This window comes from Pinus tabuliformis, chromosome X (assembly GCF_031772625.1).
Source record: "Pinus tabuliformis cultivar Carrire ecotype Pingquan chromosome X, CPIR1, whole genome shotgun sequence".
Taxonomy (NCBI): domain Eukaryota; kingdom Viridiplantae; phylum Streptophyta; class Pinopsida; order Pinales; family Pinaceae; genus Pinus; species Pinus tabuliformis.
In genome coordinates, this window is record NC_142308.1 from 686,995,881 (window position 1) to 687,010,004 (window position 14,124).

The following is a 14,124-nucleotide window of genomic DNA, read 5'->3' on the forward strand; positions in this document are numbered from 1 at the left end:
TGTTATAAAGTACCTTCACCTACAAAAAAAACAATTAAAGTCACAATTAAAGTCTTGCTGTTTCTTACTGTTTACAAAAAATTGTCACAAACCGCAATAATTATGCACTGTCAAAGGTCAAAATAATCTGTCATTGTCATATATGTGTTTCACTGTTTTAAGAATTTTTCAATTTTAATTCAATATTCAGTTTGTTACAAATTGTTGGGGTGTCTTTGATGTGATTAATGACAATTACAAATTGTTAAAAGTTAGGAAAAGGCTCTGTTTTCTATCTTGCTGTCTGATCCCTTTAAATGCTAAATTGTTAATAGTTTTTAGTTTCACTGATACGTCTTTCATCTGCAATAAACTGCAACAGATAACTAATTTTTTCTGCAGAGCCAATTATATATAGAGCCAAATTTCCAGTTCCAATGAAAACCAACGGAACAATGTAGAAGCAGCTGAACTTTTTGATATTTTATTAGATCTTAAGAACTTTGCTAGTTTAATAGGAGCATATATAAAAGAGGAAGAAACCCTCCCTGCCACCTGGAAAGAAACGACTGCACCTAATACTAATATGGCAGATCAGAAAACATTACATAAACAGAGGCATTAGATTGAATGTAGTGGCCGTACTAAATAAAGAGCCATTACTGAACTGTGAAACTATAAAGATGGTGAATCTGTGAAACTGTAAAGATGGTGAAACTGTAAAAATTTACCGAACTGTTTGAAATAGTATTAATTGATTTGATGAAGTACTTACCTGGTCTGCTACTGCTGTTGCGATGAGGACGCTGCAGAACTTCTCCAGAGCTCTCGTTACCGAATGACCAAAACCACCCAGCCAAATCGAGTATACCTAGATACTCGATCCAGTATGCTTCTCAACCGATGCATACCGTTCCCCCGTGCCCAGAAACTTCAAAACAAGCAAGGCTCAATAGTTCCGAATCAATAGTTCCGAATCATAACCAGTATGTGTAAATTTCCTCTCCTTCCTCCTCCAACAGCACCCGAATCAGTTTCTTTCCCACTCACAGCAAATACCCTCTCAAGGCAAAGAACACGGACCTCCCCCTTTTTGCCTTCGGCCTCTCCTTATGTACCCTTTATTAGCGGTGGTTGCTCCCTCCACCTATGAGCCCACCGCTTCCCTTCTCAATGACACCTCTCAACATGCAGAGTCGTATCTTATCTTCAGGATATTTTAACATGTGCCATTTCACTTTGATTAAAATTTTTATATGTTTAATTAAAAGTCCTAAGTCCTATGGTTTATTTTGATTTAATTTATCCCTTTAATAATTCATTCACATACTTTATTAAAATTTCTCAAATAGATAATTATATAACCTGATTTTTAAGACTTTACATAATCCTTTACATTTATTTTCTTTATAACCCTTTTTACTTTATACTTTTAGACTTAATATCATTGGTAATCGCTCATTAATCATGAGGCATTAAGTAATATGTGCTGATGGGTGAATGCGACTTTTCTATATGAAGGGGTGTCAGGATATTTAATATTTTAGGTAACTTAGAATATAGTTAATAGTGCAGTGCATGCAATACATGCATATGTAGCTATCATATGCATGCATCGTATGCATGCTAATATTCTCGTGCTCTCTATATTAATGATGGGTCATTACATACACCCCTCCTTCAGAAAACTTCGTCCCGAAGTTAGAGTTCAATACTTATAATAGTGATTAGTACATTCTTGTTCGGATTGAGTATTGAGGTTAAATTTTTACTTAATGTGAGAACACTATAAAATTGGTGTTTTGAATATTTTTAGGTTTATAACTTAATGATCATGTTTTACTTCATCAGGCCCCCCCCAGGCTATCACTACATCATCCTATCCTTCCTAATATCTTCCGCTCCCATCCTATCCGTCCTCTACTGGGGTATGTCATGGCGTCAGTTATACTGACCTTACCATTCATAAACTCCAAGGGTGACAGCGTTGGCTATACCGACCTGATCCCTAGTAGGCATCTGGCAGTCATCATCACACGTCTAGGGGAGCGTGACTCGCACAGTCCTCCCATGACTCCAGGGTTAGGAGGATAAACGGTGGGCAACACCTCCACCCCTCCTAGTAGAAACAGGGTTAATACCCTATCATGGAATCTCTTTGAGCCTTAATTGTTCTGAAGTTTCTGTCATCACGTGGTCACTTAGTAACGGATTTGATCTGCAATCATAAACACTTGTCCATGCATTTATAACATGTGCATTAATATTTTCAAAAACACATAGCTTATGTATATTTCATACATGTCATTTAAAGTATAACATACCTTGCCATAATCTATTCATGTCATTAGCTTTCCTATTACAAGATAATCATTCTTTTGTGTATTGTTTGTGCATAAAACTTATGACTTTAAATTGCTAACTGACACTTGATATTTGATTTTACGAGCACATATCGTTATGTTTCAAACATTCATCGATCTGTATGTGTTTGCTCCAGTAACAACTAGCTGGGTTATTGTCTTACTTGGTAACAAAATGCATCATATAGTCATTAGTAAAGACAAATCTCAATTCCTTCTTTTTACAATAATGTTATTTGGTGTATTCTTTTATATATAAATTGTTTGAAATACCTAGCTCAAGGTATGGTATGCAACACATTTTGGGAACATATTTTGTACTCAACATTTCCTTTAACAATAATACACCGAACACTGCTCTATGTCAAAAAAAAAATTAATGCCAGTCCACTGTGCTCTACAACATCAAGAACCCTAGAAAAATAATAACCTGACTCCTGCGATTTAAGCACAATTCCTATTCTCAATTTTGTATAATTTACATCTCTGGACTTGGTATAAATAATTGGATCACAGTGCAAGTAGATTAGAATGTTATTTGGTTCGAGAATATCATCAGCAGCACCTATGATTGTACTTGTTCATGACTTTACTTCAGATAAGATAGACATTTTTTGAGGTAGGTCTGCTAACCAGATAGAAAACTTCATGCTTTGGCACACTCCTATGAAGGCATATGTCAACTCTGGACAAGTTACACAACACCATATTTCGCAATTTTGTAATTTGGGGAGCTGATTCTACTTTCTTTCAAACAAAGCCACTTTTGACAAAGGCAGATCAAGAAATATGAAATTGGTGATTTTGCTTCATCTATCATAACATTAGATATATCTGGTATTTTTTTCAAACCCCATCCATATTCCAGTAGCCTTAACAGGGTTAAATGACTGGCCTTTGAAATTGTTTAAGGACTCAAACAGTTTAAAACAAAATAGGAACCAATATGGTTTTGTAACAAAGATTACCTTTATCAGCCTTTGTTTCCATTTTCGTTTCAAGCAATGCCATGATACACAATCTACAGCTTACAGATAACAACCGATGTGAAAAAAAAGATCACTGCATCCTTCACACAAACTCAGAAATTTGTCAGAATTTAAGAGAATATACAGGAGGGAATTCTACATCTTTTACTGTGGTATAGTGATAATAATATGGCTAAATTATGTATAACAGCTGGGGTAATTTTGAGTAAGGAAGATATTATATGTGACTCTTTAGAGACCTCATTGAATGTTATTTTTCCACAGTATATATATATATTTTCTGAGGTAAAAACTATTACGAAAATATCTACAGAAGTTTTCATACGAACTTGAAGAAAGGTCTCATAGAAGAACTTTATACAAACTCAATTATCAAGGAGGAATATCTACGAGGTTGTAGTAGAGTAGAATTATCATCACATCTCAGCAAACTATCTTAGAGATTGAAATGTCCCGAACAATAACTACAGGAGCCAATAACAAAAGACTGTATTAACTGTAATCAAATGTACCAGCAGTAGAATGTGTGAGGTTTAAGGTTTATGAGATGGTTCTGTTCGTGTATAAGGTAGGCATGTAACAACAGAACTAGCCTTCAAACAATTGTTAAAGATGTTCCTAAATCGCGTCAATCCAACAGTGAAGAATATATCATTACAGAGCACCATTGATTATAAAAGGCAAGAGCAGCTTCTAACCATTCAACAACTTGTGGTTTCTATGCAAGATAGAAGAAGACAGGTTGAGGAGTGAGTCCCCTAGTAACTATAAAGGAGGATGACTAAACAAAATGAATATTTAGAAGTTTGTAAGAATATAAACATCATTACCACTTGCTTGTCACTGGAGTATAAATAATAGTAAAAACGAATCCATCCAAGCAAAATTTACAATTACAAGAGACTAATAATAGTTAAAAGAATAATATCAAAATATTCAAGAAAGTACTTATCTCTAGAGAATATGTCAACTCCTTTTCGTTCAACTCTTCAAGGAGTTAATCTCGTCCTTGATCCAAATATGTCAGGACATCCTTCCCAACAAGCATTTTCTCTAGCTTCCCAGTAACCACCAGAATACTTATAAGTGCTTTGGTCATTCTCCCTTCTGAACCAATCGGGGCTTCCATCCCTTCTCTTGCAGTTTGTAAGCCTGTCTCTGTTTCTGTTCATGTCGCAACTTTTCAGCATTCGCTAGATCATATTCTCCACATTCAAGATGGCGTTGATCAGGTCTCAGCCTGGAATCTGTGGGTGGTAACTTCTCCTTAAGTCCAGGTGTCAGCTCATTCAATGTTATAGCAAACGAGGTTAAATTGTATCTTGAGGGACATTCTGGGGGATCAGAACTCTATTTGAAATTTGAAGAGTTTTGTCAGCCAAAGTTTCTGAAATCACAATATATATATATATATATATTTTTTTTTTTTTACACAAAAGTGCAAAGTTTAGGATCAACCACTTAAACTCCCTACCAAAGCAAAATAACATCCTATGCACGACCTATCATATAAACTATCATATAAACTATTATACTTCAATCTAATTATCTAGATCGCTGTGTTCTATAATCCAACTCTAAATGTTTCATTGATTACTTGTTTGAATGGTATAAAGTTAATGTAAAATTTATTGCTTGGAACTATATTATAGAATGTTGGGAAAGGTGTCCACGAGATTTGAACCTTGTCTCCTCATAGTAAGCATCCCCTACTTGCTGTTCAACCATAGGCCAATGGACTGCTTATGTAAATCAGTTGTAAAGCAATATAAACCATCTCAAATAAATTGATCAACTATACCACCACATGTTAGCATGCTGATCTCCTTTACCCAACTATCGGATTCCTTTGTAATTCCAACAATCCATCAATAAATCTAACATCCTTAACATCATATATAAAATCTTTTATTATGTTCACTTCGAGTTCTCCGTTCACTTTTCTTCATTATTCCAAACCTTACTCCTACAAAATATTATCCAAAAGCGATACCTCCCCCGTGATCAAAGTAGTACTGTATGATCATTGTCACCATAAAATCAGCACACAAACAACATTAGCCGAGAATATATTACTAACTATGCAACTATGTAAAACATCGTTTTAAAAAGGATCAAGTGAGTGCAATCACCATAGAGTTTAAGGAATAAACTCACGCAAAAGATAATAGAATCAAACAGAAGTGCAATATAGAACTGTACAAATAAAGTTATCTTTGTAAATGCTAGGATTGATTCATCCAATGATAGAGTCAATTTATGTTTTAAAACACTTGAGGGAACTATTAATGTTCAAGCTAAAAGCATTACATCATCCTAAAGTTTTAAACTATAACTGGTACTTGCTCTCAAATTTATAGCCTTTTTCAGTAGAGAAAGCAACATACGAAGCATATTATTCTGCTTTAGGAGCGGCACGAAATACTTGACAGCATTTCTGAATCATTCACATTAACATCTATTCCACTTGCCATCCAAACTAATTCGTATGATTGTCATCTAAACTATTTCATTTCTCTACAACCATTGGTTGCATTGTCTAAATAAATTGTCATAAATAATCAACCAAGTTCTTGTTGGATTTTGGAGCTATGTTCGGTCTTCAGAATTGGTCTTAGCCCTCCAAAATAAAGAGAAATAACAAATATGGATTGCATTTCAAGCCACCCTAATTAATTTTCTTGGGGTTATAAGGTATGCTGTGTTTGCCCTCTGCTGGTTCTAAATGTCATCCCTTTAACGGTCAATGACAATTCCATTTTACTTTTTCTAATTATTCCTCTCTTCTAGCTAGTTTAAAGAAAATAACTTTACCTGATTTATATTGTACTTAGTAAGGGGTGGCTTACCACATCCAGCAGATTAAGATATTAAGTTCAATTTAGAATTTGTCCAGCTTATTATGTGAACACTCTTTTATGATAAGTCTATAAAGTTTGATTCAGTCCAACTAATTTTAACCTGAAAAAAAAAAAGTAACAAAGTGTACTTTTTAAAAACATATTCTTGCAGCAACATTAAATCCTTGGCAAATCTGTATTGCCTTCGAAATATTATACACTGTAAATAATAATAATAATTTTATGGAAAATGTTTGACCTTTTTATGTTTTATCTATTTTATGGAGTATACGCAATATTTCTAATTTAACTCATTAATTTTGCACCCATAAGGCATGTCTCCCTTTTCAATTGATGAATCTTTCTCTAGAAGTCTGCCAAATGGAGTACTTTAATTTAGCAAGGTAGAAATTTATTAAGCATGTCAAATTGATACAAGGCTAACAGACCTCAATTTTAACAAATTCACCTGTTTAAAAAGGTTGTCCAAAATGACCCTAAACCAGGTGAATTAATTTTCCAGGAGACTAAAAGTAGACCCGCAGTAGCTAGTTCATCATGTCCTTCAATACACTTATAAGTCTGCAAATTCAGTCTAAATATAGTTCAAACCACACTTACAGAATGCAATGTGAAGCTACAAACAACCCAGACAAAAGATGGTAAAATCTGGATGTACCCACTGAGGAATTACAGAAACATAGGTGAATCAAGAAGAGATAGCTATTACCTCATACTATCTGTATCTTTCAATATGATAAGACATAGGAACAAGGGAACAACTAAAATGAACCCCTTATTTTGCTCTATGAGAATGAAGATGACTAATTTGAAGCATGTATCTCTAGATACAACAGAATCATGTGTCAATAACCATCGCTATGTCACAACGGTGCCACCCTTTATGACAGGGAAATCATTGTCGATGAAATACAACATTCATTCATAAAACTAACACGATCTAAAATCTATAGACTATGAGTGCATCAATCCACAATTAAACCAATATTTGCAGGGAATAGAAGAGTACATATGGTTAATGTCTAGAATTCAGGAACGAACAGTGTGCTCTAACCAATGTTTCTCAGTAAGACTGGCATAAATTATACCCACAAGGCAAATGAAAATGCACGAATACATACCTCACTAACCCTGGAAGGGTGAAAGACGGGAGTTTCAGATGACCCAAAGTCAGCAGCCATGCATTTTTCCGGCCATACAAAGACCACTTCAGGCAGAGAAGGGCACGGGCAAAAGGCCAGTGTGGATCCTCCGAGAACGATACCAGGAGCCAGACCAAGGACGAAGAAGATAAGGCAAGCAGCAGCCATGTCAGTCCAAAACAATCAACTGTAAAAATTATAAAGATGAAGACCCCACTTAACTTCGATCCGGTGCCCTCGTCATCAACATAGTCCTCGGCATCCTCATAGTAGCACTTATATTGTGGGTAGTTGATTCCCGACTGGTAACGGTTGGATTTCAACGTCCGGAGGTTAAAATGCCGTATATACAAAACAAGAAAACGCTTTCTCCGGAAAAAAATTATTCAATTTCAAGGGCAATCCATAATATTTAGAGTCTGACGAAGAAAGAGCAGGGTACTGGAGTCCTCTTCCTCCATAAGAGACCAAACGGAGGCAGTTGGCAGGTAACATTTCGAAAAATATAAGACAGACACCTTCAAAATAGCATATACGCCCTAAAGATTCGCGTCCCGTTTTCGGTTCTCGCTGAAACCTTGTTTCTCGCCATTCTTAAAGCACGCACGCACGCCCGTTCCGTGTGCAATCCTGCCAGAACCTCCTTCATCGCCATTGTTGGGGTTTTAACGTGTTGGCATGTTAAGATGTTCTCTCTCGAGGACGGTGATAGAAAATTGTTGGCCGTCCATCTGCCACTGGCCATGAAAATTGCTGTTGAATGTAATTTGATACATGTTCCAGACGAAGAAGCTCATCTTCAGCAGATAAGTGATGCATAAAAAACTTCAGGAACATACTGTCCAGCAGCTGTGGCTGCAGTTTCATGACTGATTGTCTTTAATTCAGGAGTTGTGATGAAATACTCCGATGAAAGAATCCTGTTCAGTCTCTCCCTCAAATTTTTATAAGAAAGAGATGAGTTTGTGTGAATGGCTGGTCCGAGTCGCATAACCACTGCCTTGCATGATGCACACAAATCTGAAAGGCATCCTTGTGTGAAATAGTTGCATTAGGTGGCCTCGATGTCATAAATGATCCAATCATCGATAATGCATCAAGATCTTCTTCTCGGAGATGATCTGTAGCATCCTCCGTGACATAATCATAGGAAAGACAAGAAATTCTTTCATGCGTTTTTGTCCACATAATTGATGCGAGTCTATTAAGAGAACAGACATTGAATAATTTTGCAAAATACAGAACCTTCAAGAGGTCTGCAACGGCAATTATATCGGGAGCCTCTTTGTCCATTGCAGAGCTCTCCTCGTGGTCCTTTCTAGATTCTTCGGAGCATCCATTTGCCATAATTCCTTTCCCGTCAGAGTCCTCATTATTTAAGTCTCCATCATCGGCGAAGCTGTGTTCTTTATCGGTTACAGAACTGTGTTCTTTATCATTTGTAGAACCGCCGTCTTCATCTGGTCTCTTGAGAACAGAATCCACGAATTCCCTCTCCCGTTCTGCAAGCTCTTCCCTATCTCATCAATTGCAAATTTCACCCACTGTTACGCGAAAATATCATCCACTGTTACGCGCCTTTGTGTAAAGCTGGTTCACATCTCTGCAATATCATGAAATTTGAGAAACCGGAGAAATATTTACGTTCTTCTTAGCAGCGAACCAGCATAATTACACAATTAGTCCTTTTAGGGCAAATATTTTTTTTTTCCGCCCTAAACATTGTTTAGGTACGTTTTCCTATTCTTTCCTCCAAAGTTCGCCTTATCTATGCACAGCGCCTCTTCTTTTCTGATAATTTCTTGAAGCTAGCAGATTCTTAAAATAATTGCTGCCGTGCTCTCCTTTTCTGAAATTCTTGCAGTTTCTTTGCCTTTCACATATATGGTAAAATGCTGCGCAAAATTGCGGAGATTGCCGCGTTGCGAAATTCAGGAGAAAACAAATTTACGGCTAATTTACAGAAGATGACTATTTGTGCAGTGAATCGAAGCAACCACAAAATTGCGTAGGGCCTCTGAGGTCGCAGGGTTTGAACGAACGCTCTGATACCATATGTAGTGGCCGTACTAAATAAAGAGCCATTACTGAACTGTGAAACTATAAAGATGGTGAATCTGTGAAACTGTAAAGATGGTGAAACTGTAAAAATTTACCGAACTGTTTGAAATAGTATTAATTGATTTGATGAAGTACTTACCTGGTCTGCTACTGCTGTTGCGATGAGGACGCTGCAGAACTTCTCCAGAGCTCTCGTTACCGAATGACCAAAACCACCCAGCGAAATCGAGTATACCTAGATACTCGATCCAGTATGCTTCTCAACCGATGCATACCATTCCCCCGTGCCCAGAAACTTCAAAACAAGCAAGGCTCAATAGTTCCGAATCATAGCCAGTATGTGTAAATTTCCTCTCCTTCCTCCTCCAACAGCACCCGAATCAGTTTCTTTCCCACTCACGAGTCACAGCAAATACCCTCTCAAGGCAAAGAACACGGACCTCCCCCTTTTTGCCTTCGGCCTCTCCTTATGTACCCTTTATTAGCGGTGGTTGCTCCCTCCACCTATGAGCCCACTGCTTCCCTTCTCAATGACACCTCTCAACATGCAGAGTCGTATCTTATCTTCAGGATATTTTAACATGTGCCATTTCACTTTGATTAAAATTTTTATATGTTTAATTAAAAGTCCTAAGTCCTATGGTTTATTTTGATTTAATTTATCCCTTTAATAATTCATTCACATACTTTATTAAAATTTCTCAAATAGATAATTATATAACCTGATTTTTAAGACTTTACATAATCCTTTACATTTATTTTCTTTATAACCCTTTTTACTTTATGCTTTTAGACTTAATATCATTGGTAATCGCTCATTAATCATGAGTCATTAAGTAATATGTGCTGATGGGTGAATGCGACTTTTCTATATGAAGGGGTGTCAGGATATTTTATATTTTAGGTAACTTAGAATATAGTTAATAGTGCAGTGCATGCGATACATGCATATGTAGCTATCATATGCATGCATCGTATGCATGCTAATATTCTCGTGCTCTCTATATTGATGATGGGTCATTACATTGAACCCTGAAGGACCAAGGTTAATGACAAAGAGAATCTGTCCATATGGAATGTGTATCGGATCAGCAGTATTTGGTCTTGTGGTGTAACGTTAATCAAAAACAATTTCACCCAGTTTGTTGATGTTGTCAACAGTAGCTTGCCAGGTTGTGCTTGTACTCGCACTTGTGGATATGTTGTTCACCAGTGCACAGACAGGAGGTTGGGACCAGATGCAAAGTCCTGGGAAGCTTTGGTGTAATAGATTTAGGCTCCTTAGCCTATAAAAGGAAGATACAGTTCTAAAAAGAAGCAGTTTGTCGATGAAATAATTTTGCCTGATGGTGCATCTACAATCATGGGAAAAAGATTTAAAAAAATTCTAGACAATTTCCTCACAACCTCTGAAGAAAAACTAAACAGCAGGAGATCCAACAAATATGATGATATCTACGCAGGATATCTATAATCCTTGACTTCAGTTATGAAGCAGGGTAATAGCATGCCTTGGAATTTCAATTGCTGTAGAGGAAGGTTAGCTTCCAAGAACTGGTATCCAGTTTTAGAAGAGTTTATAAGGTAAATTCAACGTTGGGATGACCCTTATACAGGTTCTCCACTCTCATGGCTCTGCAAGGAGTGCGAAGTGAAATATAGAAAGTTAAAACAATTTGGAAAGGATGGAAGTAGCTTTCAAATCTTCCCATTCATTTGATAAAGCAGAAAGAAATGGTCCTAGCCCTGAAAGATTTAGCTCCAACTGCTTTCAGAAAAGAGAAATACTCCTCATGGGGAAACACGAGGACTATAACACTGTAAAGCAAGTGTAACTTACTAACTTACTATTTTGAAGCAGTCTACTCCTGGATTATGAGTTTCCATCATGTGGCAAGCATGGCTGAGCAGAAACAATCCCATTTAGTTGAGCACTTGAAAAGTTCCATGTGTTGCCATAATCACAGAATCGATTATGAGTCTATGACAGATTACCAAAAGAATAAAGGGAATAGAGGCTCAATCCCAAAGTGAAACAGTCAGAAATAGAGGTTTAGTCAGAAAACCTTCATTTCATCTTAATCTCTCTGGGAAAAGCATAAAAGACTGGATAATCTCCCAGGAAATCTTTGTTCACTTCTTTGATCAAGGTAAAGGAAATGCTGGGCCTTCAGGATCTAGTGGTCTAAAAATAATTGACTCTGACGGAGCCATAGTCCGCAAATTCCCTTGGAATTTAGGAGATGCCACAGACAGCCTGGCAGAATACTTGGTAATTCTCCAAGCAGCTGAATGCCTATTTACAACAATCCAAATCAGATGGTTTGTGGTTCCACACGTAATACTATGTTGCTAATATTATAAAACAACTAGGCTAACCTATTTATTGTAAAATCCCTTGGTAAGAGGTTCATTGTAGGATCAAATATCTATCCCAAATTCCATTGCATTACGATGTAGAAGTTACAACGTCGATTATTTATTGGTCCGAAATATACATATTGGCAACAGACAGGATATTGGATAAGGATTACGGCACTGGTGGAGTGTTCCATTAGCGCAGATGTAAAGAGAAGTTACCCCAGTGATGTTTAGAGTACCTCAGACCTGAAATCAGAGCGGAGGGTCTTTGGCCCAGCAATGCCTGAACGCAGCACACTGGCACACTTTGCTCGCAGCTCCAGACTTCAAATAGATCCAGACTTCAGCTATAATGCTAACTTCAAAGACAAACACCCTGCTGCAGCTCCAGACGACGGCTCCAGATGACAGTTGGACGAAAATAACCCGGAATAGACCAACGCGTCGGCTTTAAACTATGATTTTTTCGCAGTACGTATTCAAACAGTCGAAATACGTTAGGGCAACGTATTCTACCTACGAAATACGCGTATTCGGAATGTGGGACACGAAAGAAAACTTCGAATACGTATTCAAATTTTGATGACACGTTGAAAATCGTATTGGACACGTATTAGGGCCGTTTTCGTGTCCAATACGAAAAATACGGGACACGGGGCCCTAGGGGACGTGTCCTGTGACTTAGGTCATGATTAATGGGCAAATACCAATGATATAAATTTAAAATGTATAACGTAAAAATAATTATAAAGAGATAGATGTTAAAAATTAAGTTAATCTTAAAAGATGGCTATATAATTATATATCTTAGAATATTAATAAATTAATAAAATGATAAAAATAAATTAAAGATAAGGTACCTAGTATGAACCTAGGACCTTTATATTAAAAGCAAACAAAAAAGAATATTAAACCAAAACTCATAATACGTATCAATATACCTTTTAAAAGAAATACATATCACGTGACATGGGAAGGGTGTCACCATAAGGAGAAGCGGTGGGTTGTTGGTGGAGGGGGCGGCCACCACCAAGAAACAACATATAGGGGGCAGGGAACAGTTTTGGAGGGGCATCGGGAATAGAGGAAATAACAAAGGGAAAAGACATATTGAAGAGGGGTGAAATTTATAAACCGGAGTTACCAACAGAAGGAGAGCCTTGTTGTTCTGAGGTTTCTGGGCATGGGGGAATAGTCTGCTTCAATTGTGAAGCTTACTGGACTGAGTATCGAGGTTATGTTCAGTTTGGCTGGGTGGTTTCGATCTTTTGGTAACAGAAGCGGGAGCAGCTTGAGGCATTATCAACTGCAGGAATACAGGTAGGTACTCTCATCAATTCTGTCAGTTAGATTTGTAAAATTTTATGAAATTTTATCATAGGTTCATGATGATTTGAAGAAATCCTTTACTGTCTTTACAGTGGCTGTTAAATTCTGTACAGTCCTTACATCAACTTCTGTATAGTTCTTACACAAATGCAGCTTGCTTGTATAGGGTCTTCAATTCGGGACAAGGATTGATACAATTTGAGAGATAATAGGTAGATATGCAGTTTTTGTAGTGAAGATTGTCTTTTATAAATATCACTTTCCAAGAGAGGATAACCAAAACATTGATGGTGTCCACTGTAATCCTTTTCCTCTTGCGTCCTAGGTTTGGCAAACACTGCAATCTAATTGTGTTTATGCGTTGAGATCTATACCATCTTGTTGCTCATTCACCGAGGCTACTAGGAAAGAGGTCTCAGGTCCTATCCATTCTTGGATGGTAAGGTTCCCAAGGTCTAGACCACCTGATAAGGGTCTCGATCCTATTTACTTTGTTGTCACAATATGACTTGCTGGTCAAGTTATAGGACAGATACTTCGACCTCAGATGTGGTTTAAGCACTATCATGCAATACTTCGATGCTATCTCCCAAGATAGAGTTTGAGAGCCTGATGTCATCATATGACATTCTACATTACAAGAGGCAGGGTATTGTGGTAAAATAGCTGTAGGTTAGTGGACTCGGTGTTTTTTATCATCCTTTTCATTTATTTTTTAAATGATTCTAGGAATGGTATTGACAAGGATGAAATTGTTAATTAAAAATAAAATTCAGCTAGAAATGCACTTCAATTTTCAGAATAGGAGGCATATATACATTTAATGCAAAGAGGATAGTCTCTCTTGTCAAACCCATTTTTATATCATTGCCATTAATTATCATAGTCCATTTTTGTGGCGATTTTACTTATTCTTGCTTCACTTGTTCTGCAGTTCTTTATGACAAAACCTTATGCATGTGATCCATCAAGCTTGCCAAAATATCCACCTAGCAAGGAGTTTGATGTTAAACTCCGTGATGATGAATCACGAAGGTAC

At 37.0% G+C, this 14,124-nt stretch overlaps 1 protein-coding gene across 1 annotated transcript in view; it reads left to right on the forward strand.

Moving 5' to 3' along the window:
- LOC149141837 (putative serine/threonine-protein kinase At1g54610) overlaps positions 1-14,124 on the forward strand; it is a 191,919-nt gene that overhangs the window by 115,924 nt on the left and 61,871 nt on the right. The window contains exon 5 of the mRNA XM_089449130.1: positions 14,020-14,120. Within this exon, the coding sequence (XP_089305256.1) occupies positions 14,020-14,120 (101 nt within the window). The remainder of the gene's footprint in view (positions 1-14,019; positions 14,121-14,124) is intronic.